The sequence below is a fragment of the Trachypithecus francoisi genome, unplaced genomic scaffold (assembly GCF_009764315.1).
Source record: "Trachypithecus francoisi isolate TF-2019V2 unplaced genomic scaffold, Tfra_2.0 Lachesis_group10, whole genome shotgun sequence".
In the NCBI taxonomy this organism is placed as follows: Eukaryota; Metazoa; Chordata; class Mammalia; order Primates; family Cercopithecidae; genus Trachypithecus; species Trachypithecus francoisi.
The window spans coordinates 87,768,890-87,785,074 of NW_022681455.1; the positions used below are offsets into that span (position 1 = coordinate 87,768,890).

A 16,185-nucleotide genomic window follows, 5' to 3' on the forward strand; every position below is an offset into this window, starting at 1 on the left:
TTTTAAATTCAGTATCTCCTTATCTAATTTCTCCATAATAAATTTCTTGTTAACAAATTGTGTTACCATAGATGTTTTTAAGAGCCTATCCCTCAGAATTGAGGAGTTACTATACAGTTTAGTTAATACTGATTTAATATACTGATTTATTATACTGATTGTTTTTAGCAATATATGGAGAGAGAGTTAAATAATTGTTTGCTTTTGGAGTTTTGGTGAACTAACTAAAACTGTATTTTATACAATATAAGTCCCTCTCAATCTCTAACCTGTTTCTAGCACACATACCTTAAATTTTATAAAGTCCATTAAGATTTTGATTTTTAGTACAGTATTACTCTAATTCAATCTCAAATATTACTGTATTTGCATTTAATTCTGTTTTGAAAGTATTTCAGATGTTGGCATTATTGTTTTAATGATACTCTTAAAATATCCTGAAAATACCACAGACGACGTTTGTATCTGACTGTTCTAGCTCTTTAAAATTAGAAATATTTCTCTACATACTTTTTGCAGAAGTGAATATCAAAGGTACATGCTTTCAAAGCAAGGTAACAGAAATTAGAAATTGGTATGAAGATGGAACAATGGACAAACAACATTGAGTACATAATAGAGTCAGAATTGAAAATAATACACAGAATATCCTGATCTTGGAAATGGTTATGATATTTATTTATTTATTTAGAGATGGAGTTGTAATGCCCAGACCCGCGATGACCCGAAAGCAACAACCAGAGTCCAGAGACAAAGCCAAGCGGCAGGGATCGCTTTATTTTGAGTTCGAACTCGGTTCCCTCCAGCTAGGTATCAGATCCTAGGGAGAGACCCCGAGCTCGGTGTTCAGCCGTCTTTTATAGTCAGACACAAACAAGTTACAGCAAGTTACAGAGTCACTGGGGATTTTTACAGGTGTGGGTTTACAATTGGCTGACATTTAAAGTTAAACATTAGTCAGTTGTTCATTGGTTCCCGCCCTTTGACCAAACCACAAACGGCCGCTTGCCCTGCTAGGGGCTTTCTAGATAACCGTATTGTTTTAGCATTAAGGGGAGTTTCCTGACTTTTCTGACCTCTGATATTCAGTATTTTTCCACTCCTCATTCCTCCCTCTCTCTAGTATCTTGAGAGCCAATCTTGGGTCTTATATGTCTGACTCGGAAGTCTCGGTGAGTACAGGTTGGTACTGGGCTCTCAGGACCATAAGCTGGACAGTGTTGAGTCTTTCTTTTACAAAGTTTGTTAATCTGTTTATTATACATGGTCCTATAGTGAGTAAGAGAAGTATACTTATGAATGGTCCTATGAGGGGCACTAGAAGGAGTACATGGAGGAATTCCACCAGCTATTGGCAGCAGAGGTGAATTGTTGTTTCTGCAATTCTAGGCTGAGTTTATGTAGTTGTTGAACTCGCGTTCTACGAGTCCAGATTCATTTATGTAGAACAACAGTCTTCTCTGAGGAAAAGACAGGTCCCTCCTTTTAGGCCGTTAACAGGTCTAGTGCACGGCGGTTTTGTAAAGTAACTTGGGCAAGGGAAGTCAATTGTCTCTGTAATGAGGCAAGGGATTCGGCGGAAGCTTCCATAGCTATGGAGAATTGATGAGAGAGTTTTGCAGTACTGATAAGGGAGTGACCTAAAGCTCCCCCGGCTAGTCCTGCAGCAACTAAGGACGTGGTGAGTGAGACTCCGGCTACTAGGGGGAGGAATATAGCTTGTTTGGTCTAGGGAAAGGGGCGGAGTCCCACCTGGAAAATTCTGCAGGGGTGCGCAAGGTTAGTTGGGGGACTACCGTGACAGGGAGACACAGTAGGTTATAGTGGCCTGAGTGGAAAGGTTCTTATATAGGGTCCCATTGCACCAGAAGAAAGAACTGGGAGGGGCAAAGAGGTTGAGTTGGGAGTGCAGTTGTATTACAGAGGGTAGTGCCGGCATTTGAATAACAAAAGGAAACTTGTGTCTGTCCAGGGTTTAGGAACAAGGGGACGTCAGGGATCGGGGGTGCTATGTGGCTATTGTTAGGGTTTAGGCTGAGAGAAGCGTTAGATGGGCCTGGAAGTGGAACTGCGGTTAACGGCGGTCACCCTAGAGCCGCGCAGAAGAAGCATGCAGAGAGATTGCCTAGGCCAGTGGTGCTTGCGATTTCTAACCCTTCTCTTAATAGTGATAACCAGGAAAAGGGGCGGGTAGGAGTTAAAGTTGAAAGCTGGACATTTAATTCCCTTTCCTGGTTCTGTATAGCCGCGTGTAGGGTGGTCTGGATCTGAACAAGGGAACGCCAGAGAAAGAGACGGCCACTAGGCCAGGTAGTTCCTGAAGTCAAGTACATAGCCCCTTTTTGCTGGGAAGTCCAGCGGGGGTCCCAGGGGTCCCAGATAACCCAGGTGTAGCCTGATGTGGTTTTAAAGAAATTGTGTGACTGCCACGTTTGACTGGATAGGGACTCAGAAGTTTTTAGGATTTTAACGGTATGGATTTTGCAGGACCTATATGGACAGCCAACATTTTGTTCTACCCATGAGTTATTACAATAAGAGAGTGTTTGGTCAAAGAGGAAACAAATTGCGGGTGCTGCTTTTCCTGGCTGGTGTTTAAAATCAGTGAAATTTAGATGGATGGGAGTGCTACAACCCCCAGGGGGACAGTCAGCAGAGCCTAATACATAGCCCTTTTGTTCTGTCTGAGCATAATTGGTCCAGTTCTCAGTCAGGAAGAAACGCCAAGCGAAAGGGGATGTTGCTGGGTTCGCCTGGGTCTCCTCACAAGGGATCCATAAGAGTAGAAGAGTTATAAAGGAGGTAGGTGTCATAGTTACAGTTTAGGTTGCTGACGGCGTAGAACAAGTTTTAGAGGGTTTTCTTTGGTCCAGTCAACTGTCCAGGTTGCTGCCTCTCCCGTCGAGGATGTAACAAGGTCCGAGAGTGGGTCTATAGGCTTGGCGTGGGTGTGATGAATCCGGGCGGCGATGCCTTCCACTTTGAGGGCCGTAGGCGTAGTCAGGATCACCTGGAATGGTCCTTTCCACTGGGGTTCTAGGGTTTCTTGTCGGTGGCGCTTGACGAGGACCCAGTCTCCCGGTTTGTATTGATGTGGAATGGGTGGAGGCCCAGCTTCATATAGTTCTTTTAGCTTGGGCCAGACTTCCTCATGAACTCTCTGTAGGGCTTGTAAGGAGAACAAAAGTTCAAGGCCATTATCTGTGTCAGCTTTGAGGAGATTGTCTTTAAGGTTAGGGAGGATGGGGGTGGTTTGCCATACATTATTTCATAAGGGGTAAGTCCTAGTTTATAAGGAGAGTTACGTGCCCAGAATAGAGCGTAGGGGAGGAGGACTACCCAGTTAGCGCCAGTCTCCATGGTCAATTTAGTTAGGGTCTCTTTTAATGTTCTATTCATTCTTTCTACCTGACCTGAGCTTTGGGGTCGATAAGCACAATGTAGTTTCCAGTCAGCCCCAAGGATGGAAGCCAGTCCCTGACTTACCTTTGCGGTGAAGGCCGGCCCATTATCCGATCCTATCATGACTGGAAAGCCGTACCTGGGCAGGATTTCTTCTAGGACCTTTTTGGCCACAATCTGTGCAGTTTCTTTTTTTGTCAGAAAAGCTTCTGCCCATCCTGAGAATGTATTTATAAAAACTAGTAAATATTTGTATCCATATTTTCCTGGCTTTATTTCAGTAAAGTCAATTTCCCAATATATACCAGGTCTATCTCCCCTGTGTCTTTTTCCCGTGGTCTGGGTCCCATGACTGGCGTTATTGACTTGACATACTACACAGTTTTTAACCGTGGTGTCTACTTTTTCAGGGGCGTTTTTAATTTTTAGTCCAGCGTGTTGAATCAAATCTAACATCTGCCGCGGGCCCAGATGAGTGCTTCGGTGGATTTGTGCTATTACTCGCTGCCCCAACCTGTCCGGGAGAATGGTATTGTTAGAATCTTCCCACCACTGATTACTGACCTGTGTTCCGGGGAGTTTACTTATCCACTGGAGGTCTTCTTCTGAGTATTCTGGGTGAAAGGGCAATTCTCTGGGCCCGGGATCAGGCAGCTGGAGGGCCAGCAGCTGAGGAGTGGTTTTAGCCACGTTTTTTGCAGTCTGGTCAGCCAGGTTGTTTCCTCGAGTGACTGGGTTAGTGGCTTTTTGATGTCCCGGACAGTGGACGATAGCCAGCTTTTTGGGTTCCCAAAGGGCAGCCAGAAGATTTAAGATTTCTTCTTTATTTTTAATGTCTTTTCCTTCAGCTGTGAGAAGCCCCCTCTCTTTGTATATAGCCCCATGTATGTGGGCAGTGGCAAATGCATACCAGCTGTCAGTATATACTGTCAGTTTACGGTCTTTGCCTAGTTTCAGGGCTTGTGCCAAGGCTATTAACTCAGCCTTTTGAGCCGATGTTCCTGGAGGTAAAGGCTCAGCCCAAACTATCTCAGTCTCTGAGGTTACCGCCGCCCCCGCATACCTCTGTCCTTGGTGAACGAAGCTGCTTCCATCAGTGAACCAGGTGAGGTCTGCATCTGGTAGCGGTCGGTCCTGGAGGTCTTCTCTGACTCCATGTACCTGGGCTAGTATTTCAGCACAGTTGTAGAGCGGCTTACTTAAGTCTGGGTCTGGCAGCAGTGATGCTGGGTTTAGGGTTGTCGGGGGCTTAAATGTTATTCTGAGGGGGTTTAGTAACAGCCCTTGATAATGGGTAAGCCGAGCATTGCTGAGCCATCGGTCAGGGGGTTGTCGGAGGATGCCTTCGACAGCATGAGGGGTGGTGACTTGTAATTCTTGGCCCATGGCCAGTTTGTTAGCGTCTTTGACCATCAGGGCCGTTGCAGCAATCATCCGGAGGCAAGGAGGCCATCCTGCAGCTACCGGGTCCAGTCTCTTTGAGAGGTATGCAACCGGTCTGCGCCAGGGACCTAAATTTTGAGTTAATACTGCTTTCGCTATGCCCCAGCTTTCGTCCACGTATAAGTGGAAAGGCTTAGAGACATCTGGAAGACCCAGCGCGGGGGCTGAGAGCAGAGCAGTTTTGATTTGCTGGAAAGCTTGCTCAGCCTCTTCAGTCCAATTGAAGGGCTGCTGCTCTTTGGTAGCCTGATAGAGGGGTTTTGCCAGTTCAGTGAAGCCAGATATCCAGAGTCTGCAGAACCCTGCAGATCCCAGGAACTCTCTTACCTGTCATGTTGACTGCGGTCTGGGGATCTGTAGGACAGTTTCTTTTCGAGCATTTGTTAGCCAGCGCTGTCCCCCTCTAAGTAGATACCCCAAGTAGGTTACCTCTGGCCTGCAGATCTGGGCCTTTTTAGCTGAGGCTCGATAACCCAGGTTTCCCAAGGTTTTCAGGAGGTCTTTGGTTCCTTGGATGCAGGCTTCTGGGGATGTTGCTGCTATTAAGAGATCATCAACATACTGCAAGAGAGTTATACTGGGGTGTTGGCGTCGGTACTCACCCAAGTCTTCGTGAGTTTTTGAATCCTTGTGGCAGTCTGGTCCACGTCAGTTGGCCACTTATGCCTCTCTCAGAGTCTGTCCACTCAAAGACAAACATTTCCTGGCTTTTAGGGGCTAAAGGCAGGCTAAAAAAAGCATCTTTTAGGTCTAGAACAGTATACCATTGATTTTCAGGACTCAAGGTACTTAGGAGGGTGTATGGATTTGGCACCGTCAGGTGTATGTCCATTACCCTTTTATTGACTTCTCTTAAGTCTTGTACCGGCCTATATTCTTTACTGTTGGGTTTTTGTATTGGTAGCAGCGGAGTGTTCCATGGTGAGTGGCAGGGGCGTAGGACTCCATGATCTAGGAGTCAGATGTGTGGTATAATTCCCTCTTTGGCTTCCAGGGCCATTGGGTATTGGCGCACGCGAACAGGGTCCATCCCGGGCTTAAGCTCAACAAAAATGGTGGGACGGTGCTTTGCTAGCCCTAGCCCTCCTGTTTCTGCCCAAGCCTCCGGGAAGTTCTGGAGCCAGGAGTCTATATTTTGGTTAGGAGGCGTTAACTCCTGGTGAAGCCGGTACTCATCCTCTAGAGTTACGGTAAGAACAGATAGTGGCCTGTTTTGGGAGTCAGTCACTTTGGGCCCTTCTGGTTGAAAATGGATTTGTGCCCCCATTTTAGTCAACAGATCTCTCCCCAACAGGGGACAAGGGCTGTCAGGGATGACCAGGAAGCTATGGGACACTTTCCCGGTTCCCAAGTTTACTGCTCTCTGGGTTGTCCATGGATATTTCTTGTTCCTGTGGCCCCTTGAACCCAGGAGGAGTTGGAAGATAACTTTCCATAGGGCTTGACTAAGACCGAATGTTGTGCCCCGTATCGACCAGGAACTGGACCGGGGACCCCTCCACTTGTAAAGTTACCCTAGGTTCGGGGAGGGGATCCGAACCCCGTCTCTCCTAGTCTGTATCTTGGTAACTAGTATCGGCATAGATTTGGGCTGCCATTGTCCTTGGCCTGGCTGGCGCTGTTTCTTTTTGGGGCAGTCTTTTTTCCAGTGACCAATTTCTTTACAGTATGCACATTGGTCTTTACTCAGATTGCGCCTAGGGGCACGCGTGGATTGGGTGCTTCCTGGCGGTGGTTGTTCTTTTTGAACGACCGCCGCCAGGACTTTGGTCATTTTCTCAGTGGCCCTAATTTGTCTTTCCTCTGGAGCATCTCTGTTGTTGTAAACTCTCTGTGCTATGCGAAGGAGGTCCTGGACCTGTTTTCCCTCCAAATCTTCTAATTTTTGTAGCTTTTTAAAAATATCTGGGGCCGCCTGGTTGACAAAGGACATAATGACTGCTGCCTGATTTTCAGGTGCCTCTGGATCTATAGGTGTATACTGTCTAAAGGCTTCCATTAGTCTTTCTAGATAAACAGCGGGGCTTTCTGTCTTTCCCTGTAAAACGGAATATACCTTAGCCAAATTAGTGGGCTTGCGAGCTGCAGCCTGGAGACCCCCCATTAGAGTCTGGCGATAAACGAGTAGCTTTCCCCTACCTTCTGCTGTATTGTAGTCCCACGTTGGCCTGGTCAAGGGAAATGCTGCATTAATGAGGTCGGGGTTTGCAGTCGGTTGACCGTCATCTCCAGGAACCAACTTTCTAGCCTTTTACCTGGATTCTCTCCTGTTCCTCCGTTGTGAACAGAATGCGGAGGAGCTGTTGGCAGTCATCCCAGGTGGGCTGATGAGTGAACATGACACTATCTAGAAGGGCTGTTAGGTCCTTGGGGTTATCAGAGAACCGGGCATTCTGAGTCTTCCAGTTGTACAGGTCACTGGTAGAGAATGGCCAATACTGGAGTCTAGGGTTACCTGTGTCATCGGGGGGTCCTATTTCCCTTAAGGGGAGCGCTACAGTGGAATCGGGAACTCGCGGAGTTGCCTCACGCTGGACACGCCCGCACGTTCGCCCTGCCAGCCCTCCTGAGCCATGTTCACTTTCAGTTTCTCCTGGTGCCGCGGCCGCTTCTCGGCCCTCATGGCTTCCTGGGAGGGCGGCCGGTTGGGCTTGGGCATGGGGTCCGGGAGGGGGAGGATAAGGTGGGGGTTCCAAGGATGCGAGGTCCTGGCTGTCAGGCAACACAGGGGGCAAGGGGGCAGTTGGAGTTTTTGGTCTTTTGGTGGTCCCAGTTGGTTGCGCGACTAGGGTTTTACAGGGTTCAGAGGTCAGCAGAAAGGGAGCAGGCCACCGGGGCGGATTTTCCACCAGATCTTGCCAGACTAAAATGTAGGGGATCTGATCTGGGTGTCCTGAACGACCTGGCAGGAAAACCGTTGATTTTACCTGGAGGATAATGGGGAGGCAAAAAGTCCCCTCGGCTGGCCAGCCTACGCCGAAGGTGGGCCACTCAGAGTGGCAGAGGGTTATTAATTTTCCCTTTTTAAGTTCTATACTGAGATCATGCCCCCTTGCTTTCACATCTTTAAAATTATTGACAAGGAGAGAAAGTGGTGTGGTCTGGGAGTTGCCCATTCCGAGGAAGTCCTGTTGATAGAAGATGGGTGGTAAGGGATATTAGTGCCTGGTACAGGACTGGCTCCGAAGCTCCTGTAAATCAAGGTAAATTAGTAAGGGACATACAACAGATAACTTCCAACAACCAAGATATATTGATCGCTAGTGAGTCTCGGGCTTAGGACCCGACCAGAAGCAGATGGGCCACAGAATACAGAGCCCCAGATGAGTACCGGAGGACGTCTCCCACCGGCCTCCACTGACTGTTCTATAGCGCGTCCACCAGGACTAGATCAGTCTCATATACAGACCCCACGGGATTATTCAGAGGCAGACAGACAACATATAAACAGAGCCGGCTTACTCACTTTTGCGATGACCCATTGGCCTGGGGTCTGGTGGGCTTAGGGGCAATCCCAGACGAGCCCCCAAGATGTAATGCCCAGACCCGCGATGACCCTAAAGCAACCACCAGAGTCCAGAGACAAAGCCAAGCGGCAGGGATCGCTTTATTTCGAGTTCGAACTCGGTTCCCTCCAGCTAGGTATCAGATCCTAGGGAGAGACCCCGAGCTCGGTGTTCAGCCGTCTTTTATAGTCAGACACAAACAAGTTACAGCAAGTTACAGAGTCACTGGGGATTTTTACAGTTGTAGGTTTACAATTGGCTGACATTTAAAGTTAAACATTAGTCAGTTGTTCATTGGTTCCCGCCCTTTGACCAAACCACAAACGGCCGCTTGCCCTGCTAGGGGCTTTCTAGATAACCTTGTTGTTTTAGCATTAAGGGGAGTTTCCTGACTTTTCTGACCTCTGATATTCAGTATTTTTCCACTCCTCAGAGTTTTGCTCTTGTTGCCCAGACTAGAGTGCAGTGGTGCGATCTCGGCTTACAGCAACCTCTGCCTCCCGGGTTCAAGCGATTCTCCTGCCTCGGCCTCCCAAGTAGCTGGGATTACAGTCATGTGCCATCACACCCAGCTAATTTTGTATTTTTAGTAGAGACAGGATTTCTCCATGTTGGTCAGGCTGTTCTCGAACTCCCGACCTCACGTGATCCACCCACCTCAGCCTCCCAAAGTGCTGGGATTACAGGCGTGAGCCGATCTTTATTTTTATATTCTAGCAATGTTATACTTCCTCAGCAGCCCAGTTCTTACTAAATCATAGTATTATTTGTGTGAGAACTACAAGAAATTTACATTTCTGAGTTCAGAGAAGTTATTACAGGACCACAGTTTCTTATGTGAAGAAACATTTTGAACCAAATATGTTTTAGATTTTAAAACTTGCTGGAGTTTTAAAAAAGTACACTGTTTTGATACCTTTTATTGTATAATAACCCCAGCATGACTTAGGGCAGAATCTGCACATTAATATTTTTGCAGTAAGACATATACATACTCACGCAAAGTGAGGAACATAAGGCAGCTAATCTCATCTCAGTTCTGGATATTGCTGACAGATGAGTTAAGAAAAAACAATTGGATTTCAGAACTTGGGGCATTTTAGAATTGCAAGTAAGGGATGGTAGACCTGCGTACTAATTAGAGGTGAGGAAAAAAAAACACACATGGAACAAAAATTAAGAGCTGTGGTCTTGGCTGTAAGTATAGTGAGAGTTAGGAGAAATTAGAGACTTCACCAAGAAAAGTTCTGAACGGGGGCTGAAGGAAGATTCATAGAAAAGTGTTGCATTTGGAAATGAGCAAGATTAATGGCCAACCAGCCCAATTAGAACCCAGGTTCCTGTTGGAGGATTGTGGAATGAAAAGAGTTCTGTGAGGACGGAGTGGGAAGATTATATAGAGGGTTTGAATGTCAAATATGAGAATTGTAATACTGTGTCAGGATTCACAAAACTTTTTTGATCAAAGAAGCAATGTGAAAAATAGCAGGCTTCCTATGGAATGAATATGGGGTTAAAAGGAAACAGTAGTGTCGAAAGACAAAATTGCAACAATTCAAAAGATCTAATTGACTTTTATTAGTGACTCGTGAATCAATGGCGTTTCTTCCAAAGATCTGGTAAAGGCTCTCCAATGAGTTATGCTCAAGAGGTTGGCTTCATAGGCAGAAAAGAGTTCAAGAAAGCAGAAACAGGAAACAAAAAGCTGATTGGTTGTTTCAAAGTTACTTTCCTTACAGGGTTAAAATATAGAGGACTTCCTTATCATGCCAGCTCAGGGAAACTGGGCCCCTTCTGATTGGCTGCTGGGAATCTCCTGTTTTTGTTTTGTTTTGTTTTGTTTTCTTCAGAAAACTGGCCCCTTTCAACGTTTAGTTTGGCTGTGTGTCACCTAGCATAAGCGACTACATTCTGCTTTGGTCTGGTCTCTTGGGCATACTGCAGGAGCTCAGTACAGATCAATGTCGTGTTATAAATTTTATTGAACAGTAGTCAAAGTTGATCTCAAGATTTCTAGACTGAGAGCCTGGCAAAGAGTGATCTGATGGGAAAAAAGCAGAATTGAAAAGTTCTTCCAGGCGGAAGGGTTTAGAACATATTGTTTAATGGGAAATTCAAGTGGAAATATTTCATAATTGAGTATAAAAGCAAAGGTACAGGTTATACGTATTCAGGATTAGAATGGAAAAATCACTGAATTTTAAGCAGGCATTGTAAACATACATGGAAAATCTCTCTCTCTCTCTCTCTCTTTTTTTTTTAAGTTGAGACAAGATCTCTCTGTCATCCAGGCTGGAGTGCAGTGGCGCAATCACAGCTCACTGTCCTCAGCCTCCAAGGCTCAAGCAATCTTCCCACCTCAGCTTCCTGAGCAGCTGGGACCACAAGCAAATGCTACCATGCTCAGCTAATTTTTTATTTTTTTTTGTACAGGTCTTGCTATGTTGCCTAGGCTGATACTGAACTTCTGGGCTCAAGCGATCTGCCTGCCCCAGCAGGCAAAGTGCTAGGATTGTAGGCATGAGCCACTGCACCCAGCCACGAAGCTTTAAACTTAGAGACGTGACAAACTATCAAGTATTTTCTGTATGTGTTATAAAATCCAAGTAACTTTTAAGACCATGAAATAGCTAACATCATGAAAGTGAGCAGGTTTTTTACACAAGAAGGTTTCCCTTAAGGTATATAGGCAAGGTAGCCTGAGTCTGGTAAGCTGAGGCGACCCTCATCAATATTCAAAATTTTAAAAAGTTGACTATGGGATGTACTGTTCTACTCTTGGGTGAAGTGGTCCTGGAATAGGTGCATGTTTTGGAGAAATCTAGAAATAACTCACACTCTCTTCTATTTCTGTGAGGCCTCAACACCCTGGTTGCTCTTTCCTTCACTGAAATGAGGGAGATATTCTTGCCCCGAGGGCAGATGTCTCTGTTGGGGAGGAGAGTGTAAACATCATGGATTCAGGTGCCCCAGCCATTCATCCTTCATGAGATAACCTGAGTAGACTCATCCCTGATCAACTCTTTATCTCTGTGTTTGTTGACTCTGAGCTTGTTTCTTTCTTAAAAGTATATACATTATATTAATTACATGTGTGTGGGGTGAAGGTGAGACATTTGTATTGCCACTTTAGAAGGGTTTTGTGTTGAAGGGTGGGCAGATGCGTGTATTCAGTTTGCCATATTGAACCTAACGCGATGACTAAATTTAAAACCCTGTAATCAGAACCTGTAGCCTGTCAGGCCTCTGAGCCCAAGCCAAGCCATCGCATCCCCTGTGACTTGCATGTATATGCCCAGATGGCCTGAAGTAACTGAAGAACCACAAAAGAAGTGCAAATGCCCTGCCTCCTTAACCAATGACATTCCACCACAAAAGAAGTGAAAATGGCCAGTCCTTGCCTTAAGCGATGATATTATCTTGTGAAATTCCTTTTCCTGGCTCATCCTGGCTCAAAAAGCTCCCCAACTGAGCACCTTGTAACCCCCACTCCTGGCCGCCAGAGAACAACCCCCCTTTGACTGTAATTTTCCTTTACCTACCCAAATCCTATAAAACAGCCCCTCACTTATCTCCCTTCACTGACTCTCTTTTCAGACTCAGCCCGCCTGCACCCAGGTGAAATAAACAGCCATGTTGCTCACACAAAGCCTGTTTGGTGGTCTCTTCACACGGACGCGCATGACATAGCCCACATAAGAAATTGTCCTTATGAAAATAAAGGAACTTTATTAACTAAGAATTTACCCTAATCTTTGTCTTCCATAGTTTCTTTTGAGAGTATACATTTTATCACATGTCTGAAATCTTCATATGGAAGCTCTGACTCCTGGCCCTTTGGTTGGAGCCCACTTCCACCTGTGAGCTTTGAGTTTATAACAATGTACCTATAGCTATACAAAAGGCAGGAGGAAGATTGGATTTCAGGCTTAATGAACAGACTCAGAACTTAAGGTGGACCCAGCACGGAACTGGCACTTTATAGAACAGATAAGTACTTTTTTTTATCTCTGAAGTTTTAGACTAACATTTCATATGGACATTTCAGATTACACATATTGTATCTAGTATAAAACCATGCTTTATACTTTTCTTAGTACTTAAGATGTATAGTCCTTAAAACAATAATAGATACATTGTTGAAGAATGATAGTTGGAGCATTGAGAGGATTTAAATTTTATTTCTATACTGTATAATACTGGATTCTAAGCTTAAATGAGCTTAATATTAGAAAAAAATAGTATTCATAGTAATGTAATAATCACACAAATTTCAGCATATTGAAAATGTGTTGGGAGACAAGTATGTATTTGGTATGTAATTTTTCAGTATCTAAATGTCTGGTTTTTTTTGTTTGTTTTTTTGAGATAGAGATTCACTCTTGTTGCCCAGGCTGGAGTGACAATGGGGCGATCTTGGCTCACCGCAACCTCTGCCTCCTGGGTTCAAGTGATTCTCCTGCCTCAGCCTCCCGAGTAGCTGGAATTACAGCCATACACCACCACACCTGGCTACTTTTTGTATTTTTTTTTATTATACTTTAAGTTCTAGGGTACATGTGCACAATGTGCAGGTTTGTTACATATGTATACATGTGCCATGTTGGTTTGCTTCACCCATTAGCTCGTCATTTACATTAGGTATTTCTCCTAATGCAATCCCTCCTCCATCCCCCCACCACACAACAGGCCCTGGTGTGTGATGTTTCCCGCCCTGTGTCCAAGTGCTCTCATTGTTCAATTCCCACCTATCAGTGAGAACATGCGGTGTTTGGTTTTCTGTCCTTGCAATAGTTTACTCAGAATGATGGTTTCCAGCTTCATCCATGTCCTTACAAAGGGCATGAACTCATTCTTTTTTTTTGGCTGCATAGTATTCCACGATGTATATGTGCCATATTTTCTTAATCCAGTCTATCACTGATGGATAGCTGGATTGGTTCCAAGTCTTTGCTATTGAATAGTGCTGCAATAAACATATATGTGCATGTGTCTTTATGGTAGCGTGATTTATAATCTTTGGGTATATACCCAGTAATGGGATTGCTGGGTCAAACAGTATTTCTAGTTCTAGATCCTTGAAGGATCACTACACTGTCTTCCACAATGATTGAACTAGTTTACACTCCCATCAACAGTGTAAAAGCATTCCTATTTCTCCACATCCTCTCCCGCATCTTTTGTTTCCTGACTTTTTAATGCTCCCCATTCTAACTGGTGTGAGATGGTATCTCATTGTGGTTTTGATTTGCATTTCTGTAATGACCAGTGATGATGAACATTTTTTTCATGTGTCTATTGGCTGCATAAATGTCTTCTTTTGAAAAGTGTCTGTTCATATCCTTTACCCACTTTTTGATGGGGTCGTTTGATTTTTTTCTTGTAAATTTGTTTAACTTCTTTGTAGATTCTGGGTATTAGCCCTTTGTCAGATGGGTAGATTGCAAAAATTTTCTCCCATTCTGTAGGTTGCCTGTTCACTCTGATGGTAGTTTCTTTTGCTGTGCAGAAGCTCTTTGGTTGAATTAGATCCCATTTGTCTATTTTGGCTTTTGTTGCCATTGCTTTTAGTGTTTTAGTCATGAAGTCCTTGCCCAAGCCTATGTCCTGAATGGTATTGCCTAGGTTTTCTTCTAGGGTTTTTATGGTTTTAGGTCTAACATTTAAGTCTTTAATCCATCTTGAATTAATTTTTATATAAGGAATAAGGAAGGATTTCTCTTCTCAAGGAGGATCTTTGTGGTGTTCTCTGTATTTCCTGAATTTGAATGTTGGCCTGCCTTGCTAGGTTGGGGCTTCTGGATAAATTCCTGAAGAGTGTTTTCCACTTGGTTCCATTCTCCACATCATTTTCAGATACACCAGTCAAATGTAGATTTGGTCTTTTCACATAGTTCCATATTTCTTGGAGGCTTTGTTCATTTCTTTTTACTCTTTTTTCTCTAAACTTCTCTTCTCACTTCATTTCATTCATTTGATCACTTATACCCTTTCTTCCACTTGATTGAATTGGCTACTGAAGCTTGTGCATGTGTCATGTAGTTCTTGTTCCATGGTTTTCAGCTCCATCAGGTCATTTAAGGTCTTCTCTACACTGTTTATTCTAGTGAGCCATTCATCTATTCTTTTTAGCTTCCTTGCAATGGGTTCAAACATCCTCCTTTAGCTCGGAGAAGTTTGTTATACCAACTTTCTGAAGCCTACTTCTGTCAAATCATCAAAGTCATTCTCCATCCAGCTTTGTTCCATTGCTGGTGAGGAGCTGCGATCCTTTTGGGGAGAAGAGGCACTCTGGTTTTTAGAATTTTCAGCTTTTCTGCTCTGGTTTCTCCCCATCTTTGTGGTTTTATCTACCTTTGGTCTTTGATGATGATGACCTACAGATGGGGTTTTGGATTGGATGTCCTTTTTGTTGATGTTGATGCTATTCATTTCTGTTTGTTAGTTTTCCTTCTGTCAGTCAGGTCTTTCAGCTGCAGGTCTGTTGGAGTTTGCTGGAGGTCCATTCCAGACCCTGTTTCCTTTGGTATCACCAGTGGAGGCTTCAGAACAGCAAATATTGCAGAACAGCAAATATTGCGCCTGATCCTTCCTTTGGAAGCTTCCTGTCACAGGGGCACCCGGCTGTATGAGGTGTCATTTGGCCCATACTGGGCGGTGTCTCCAAGTTAGGCTATGGGGGGTCAGAGACCCACTTGAGAAGGCAATCTGTCCATTCTCAGAGCACAAACACTGTGCTGGGAGAACCACTGCTCTCTTCAGAGCTGTCAGACAGAGATGTTTAAGTCTGCAGAAGTTTCTGCTTCCTTTTGTTCAGCTACACCATGCCCCAGAGGTGGAGTCTACAGAGGCAGGGGCCCTCCTTGAGCTGTGGTGGGCTCCACCTGGAGCTTCCTGGCTGCTTTATTTACCTACTCAAGCCTCCGCAATGGCAGACTCCCTTACCCAGTCGGGCTTGCCGCCTCGCAGTTTGATCTCGGACTGCTGTGCTAGCAGTGAGCAAGGCTCCGTAGCCGTGGGACCCACTGAGCCAGGCACAGGATATTATCTCTTGGTGTGCCGTTTGCTAAGACCATTGGAAAAGTGCAGTATTTAGGTGGTAGTGTCCCAATTTTCCTGTACAGTCTGTCACGGCTTCCCTTGGCTAGGAGAGGGAAATCTCCTGACTGCTTGTGCTTCCCGGGTTGGGCGATGCCCCACCTTGCTTCAGCTCGCCCTCCATAGGCTGCACCCACTGTCCAACCAGTCCCAGTGAGATGAACCAGGTACCTAAGTTGGAAATGCAGAAATCACCCCATCTTCTGCGTTCATCACACTGGGAGCTGCAGACTGGAGCTGTTCCTATTTAGTCGTCTTGGAATGGACCCCTAATTTTTGTATTTTTTAGTAGAGATGGATTTCTGCATGTTGGTCATGCTGGTCTCAAACTCCCAACCTCATGTGATCCGTCTGCCTCAGCCTCCCAAAGTGCTGGGATTACAGGCGTGAGCCACTGCACCCAGCCTATGTCCTGTTATTGAGTATGTCCTTATGTTTCATTTCTTTTCTTTTAGGTCTCTTTTATTCAAAACCTTGTATTTTGTGTGGAAAGAGTTTACCGTGTGCCTGACTTTGGTGTCTGGGAAAGAGGAAGCAAATATAATAATGGCAGCACAGAGCTACATTCGAGGTAATTTGCTGATTTCTGAGGTTTTTTTTTTTTAAATTAAATGTGTGGAATTTGAATATGGAAAAATACTGATGCATTAGATTGGAACTGTGATTTATATGTTAATTTGTGGCAATTTTTTTTTCTACCTATGATGCAGATGGAAGTCACTTAAAATTTACACAA

The 16,185-nt window shown here is 44.8% G+C and overlaps 2 protein-coding genes across 13 annotated transcripts in view; one reads left to right on the top strand and one right to left on the bottom strand.

The window, feature by feature from the left end:
- Positions 1 to 16,185, top strand: part of PHKB (phosphorylase kinase regulatory subunit beta) — a 247,000-nt gene that overhangs the window by 78,740 nt on the left and 152,075 nt on the right. For all 5 annotated transcript variants that reach the window (XM_033218310.1, XM_033218312.1, XM_033218308.1 and 2 more), the window contains one exon: positions 15,905 to 16,020. In XM_033218310.1, coding sequence (XP_033074201.1) covers positions 15,905 to 16,020 — 116 coding nt within the window. The remainder of the gene's footprint in view (positions 1 to 15,904; positions 16,021 to 16,185) is intronic.
- On the bottom strand, positions 1,908 to 8,456 carry LOC117087746 (putative endogenous retrovirus group FC1 Env polyprotein). 8 transcript variants are annotated; one of them, XM_033218323.1, is made up of 2 exons: positions 8,312 to 8,456; positions 1,908 to 3,168 (listed from the first exon to the last, which is right to left on the bottom strand). In XM_033218323.1, exon 2 carries the CDS (start codon positions 2,811 to 2,813, stop codon positions 2,085 to 2,087), a length of 729 nt encoding a protein of 242 aa, XP_033074214.1. In that variant the 5' UTR covers positions 2,814 to 3,168; positions 8,312 to 8,456; the 3' UTR covers positions 1,908 to 2,084. The 8 variants fall into 8 exon arrangements, 5 of the variants coding, with proteins under 5 accessions (XP_033074214.1, XP_033074216.1, XP_033074215.1 ...); XM_033218325.1 differs by lacking the exon at positions 8,312 to 8,456 and adding an exon at positions 7,773 to 7,798; XM_033218324.1 differs by lacking the exon at positions 8,312 to 8,456 and adding an exon at positions 6,985 to 7,086.

What these genes read in the sequence shown, in the direction of transcription:
- LOC117087746 (XM_033218321.1), bottom strand. Translation starts at nt 4,836, where the DNA reads ATGATTGCTGCAACGGCCCTGATGGTCAAAGACGCTAACAAACTGGCC. An exon ending in GTAAACTCCCCGGAACACAG is followed by an intron (nt 3,169 to 3,966) that starts GTCAGTAATCAG and finishes TCTCCTTACAAG; the next exon opens with CCCTACAGAGAGTTCATGAG.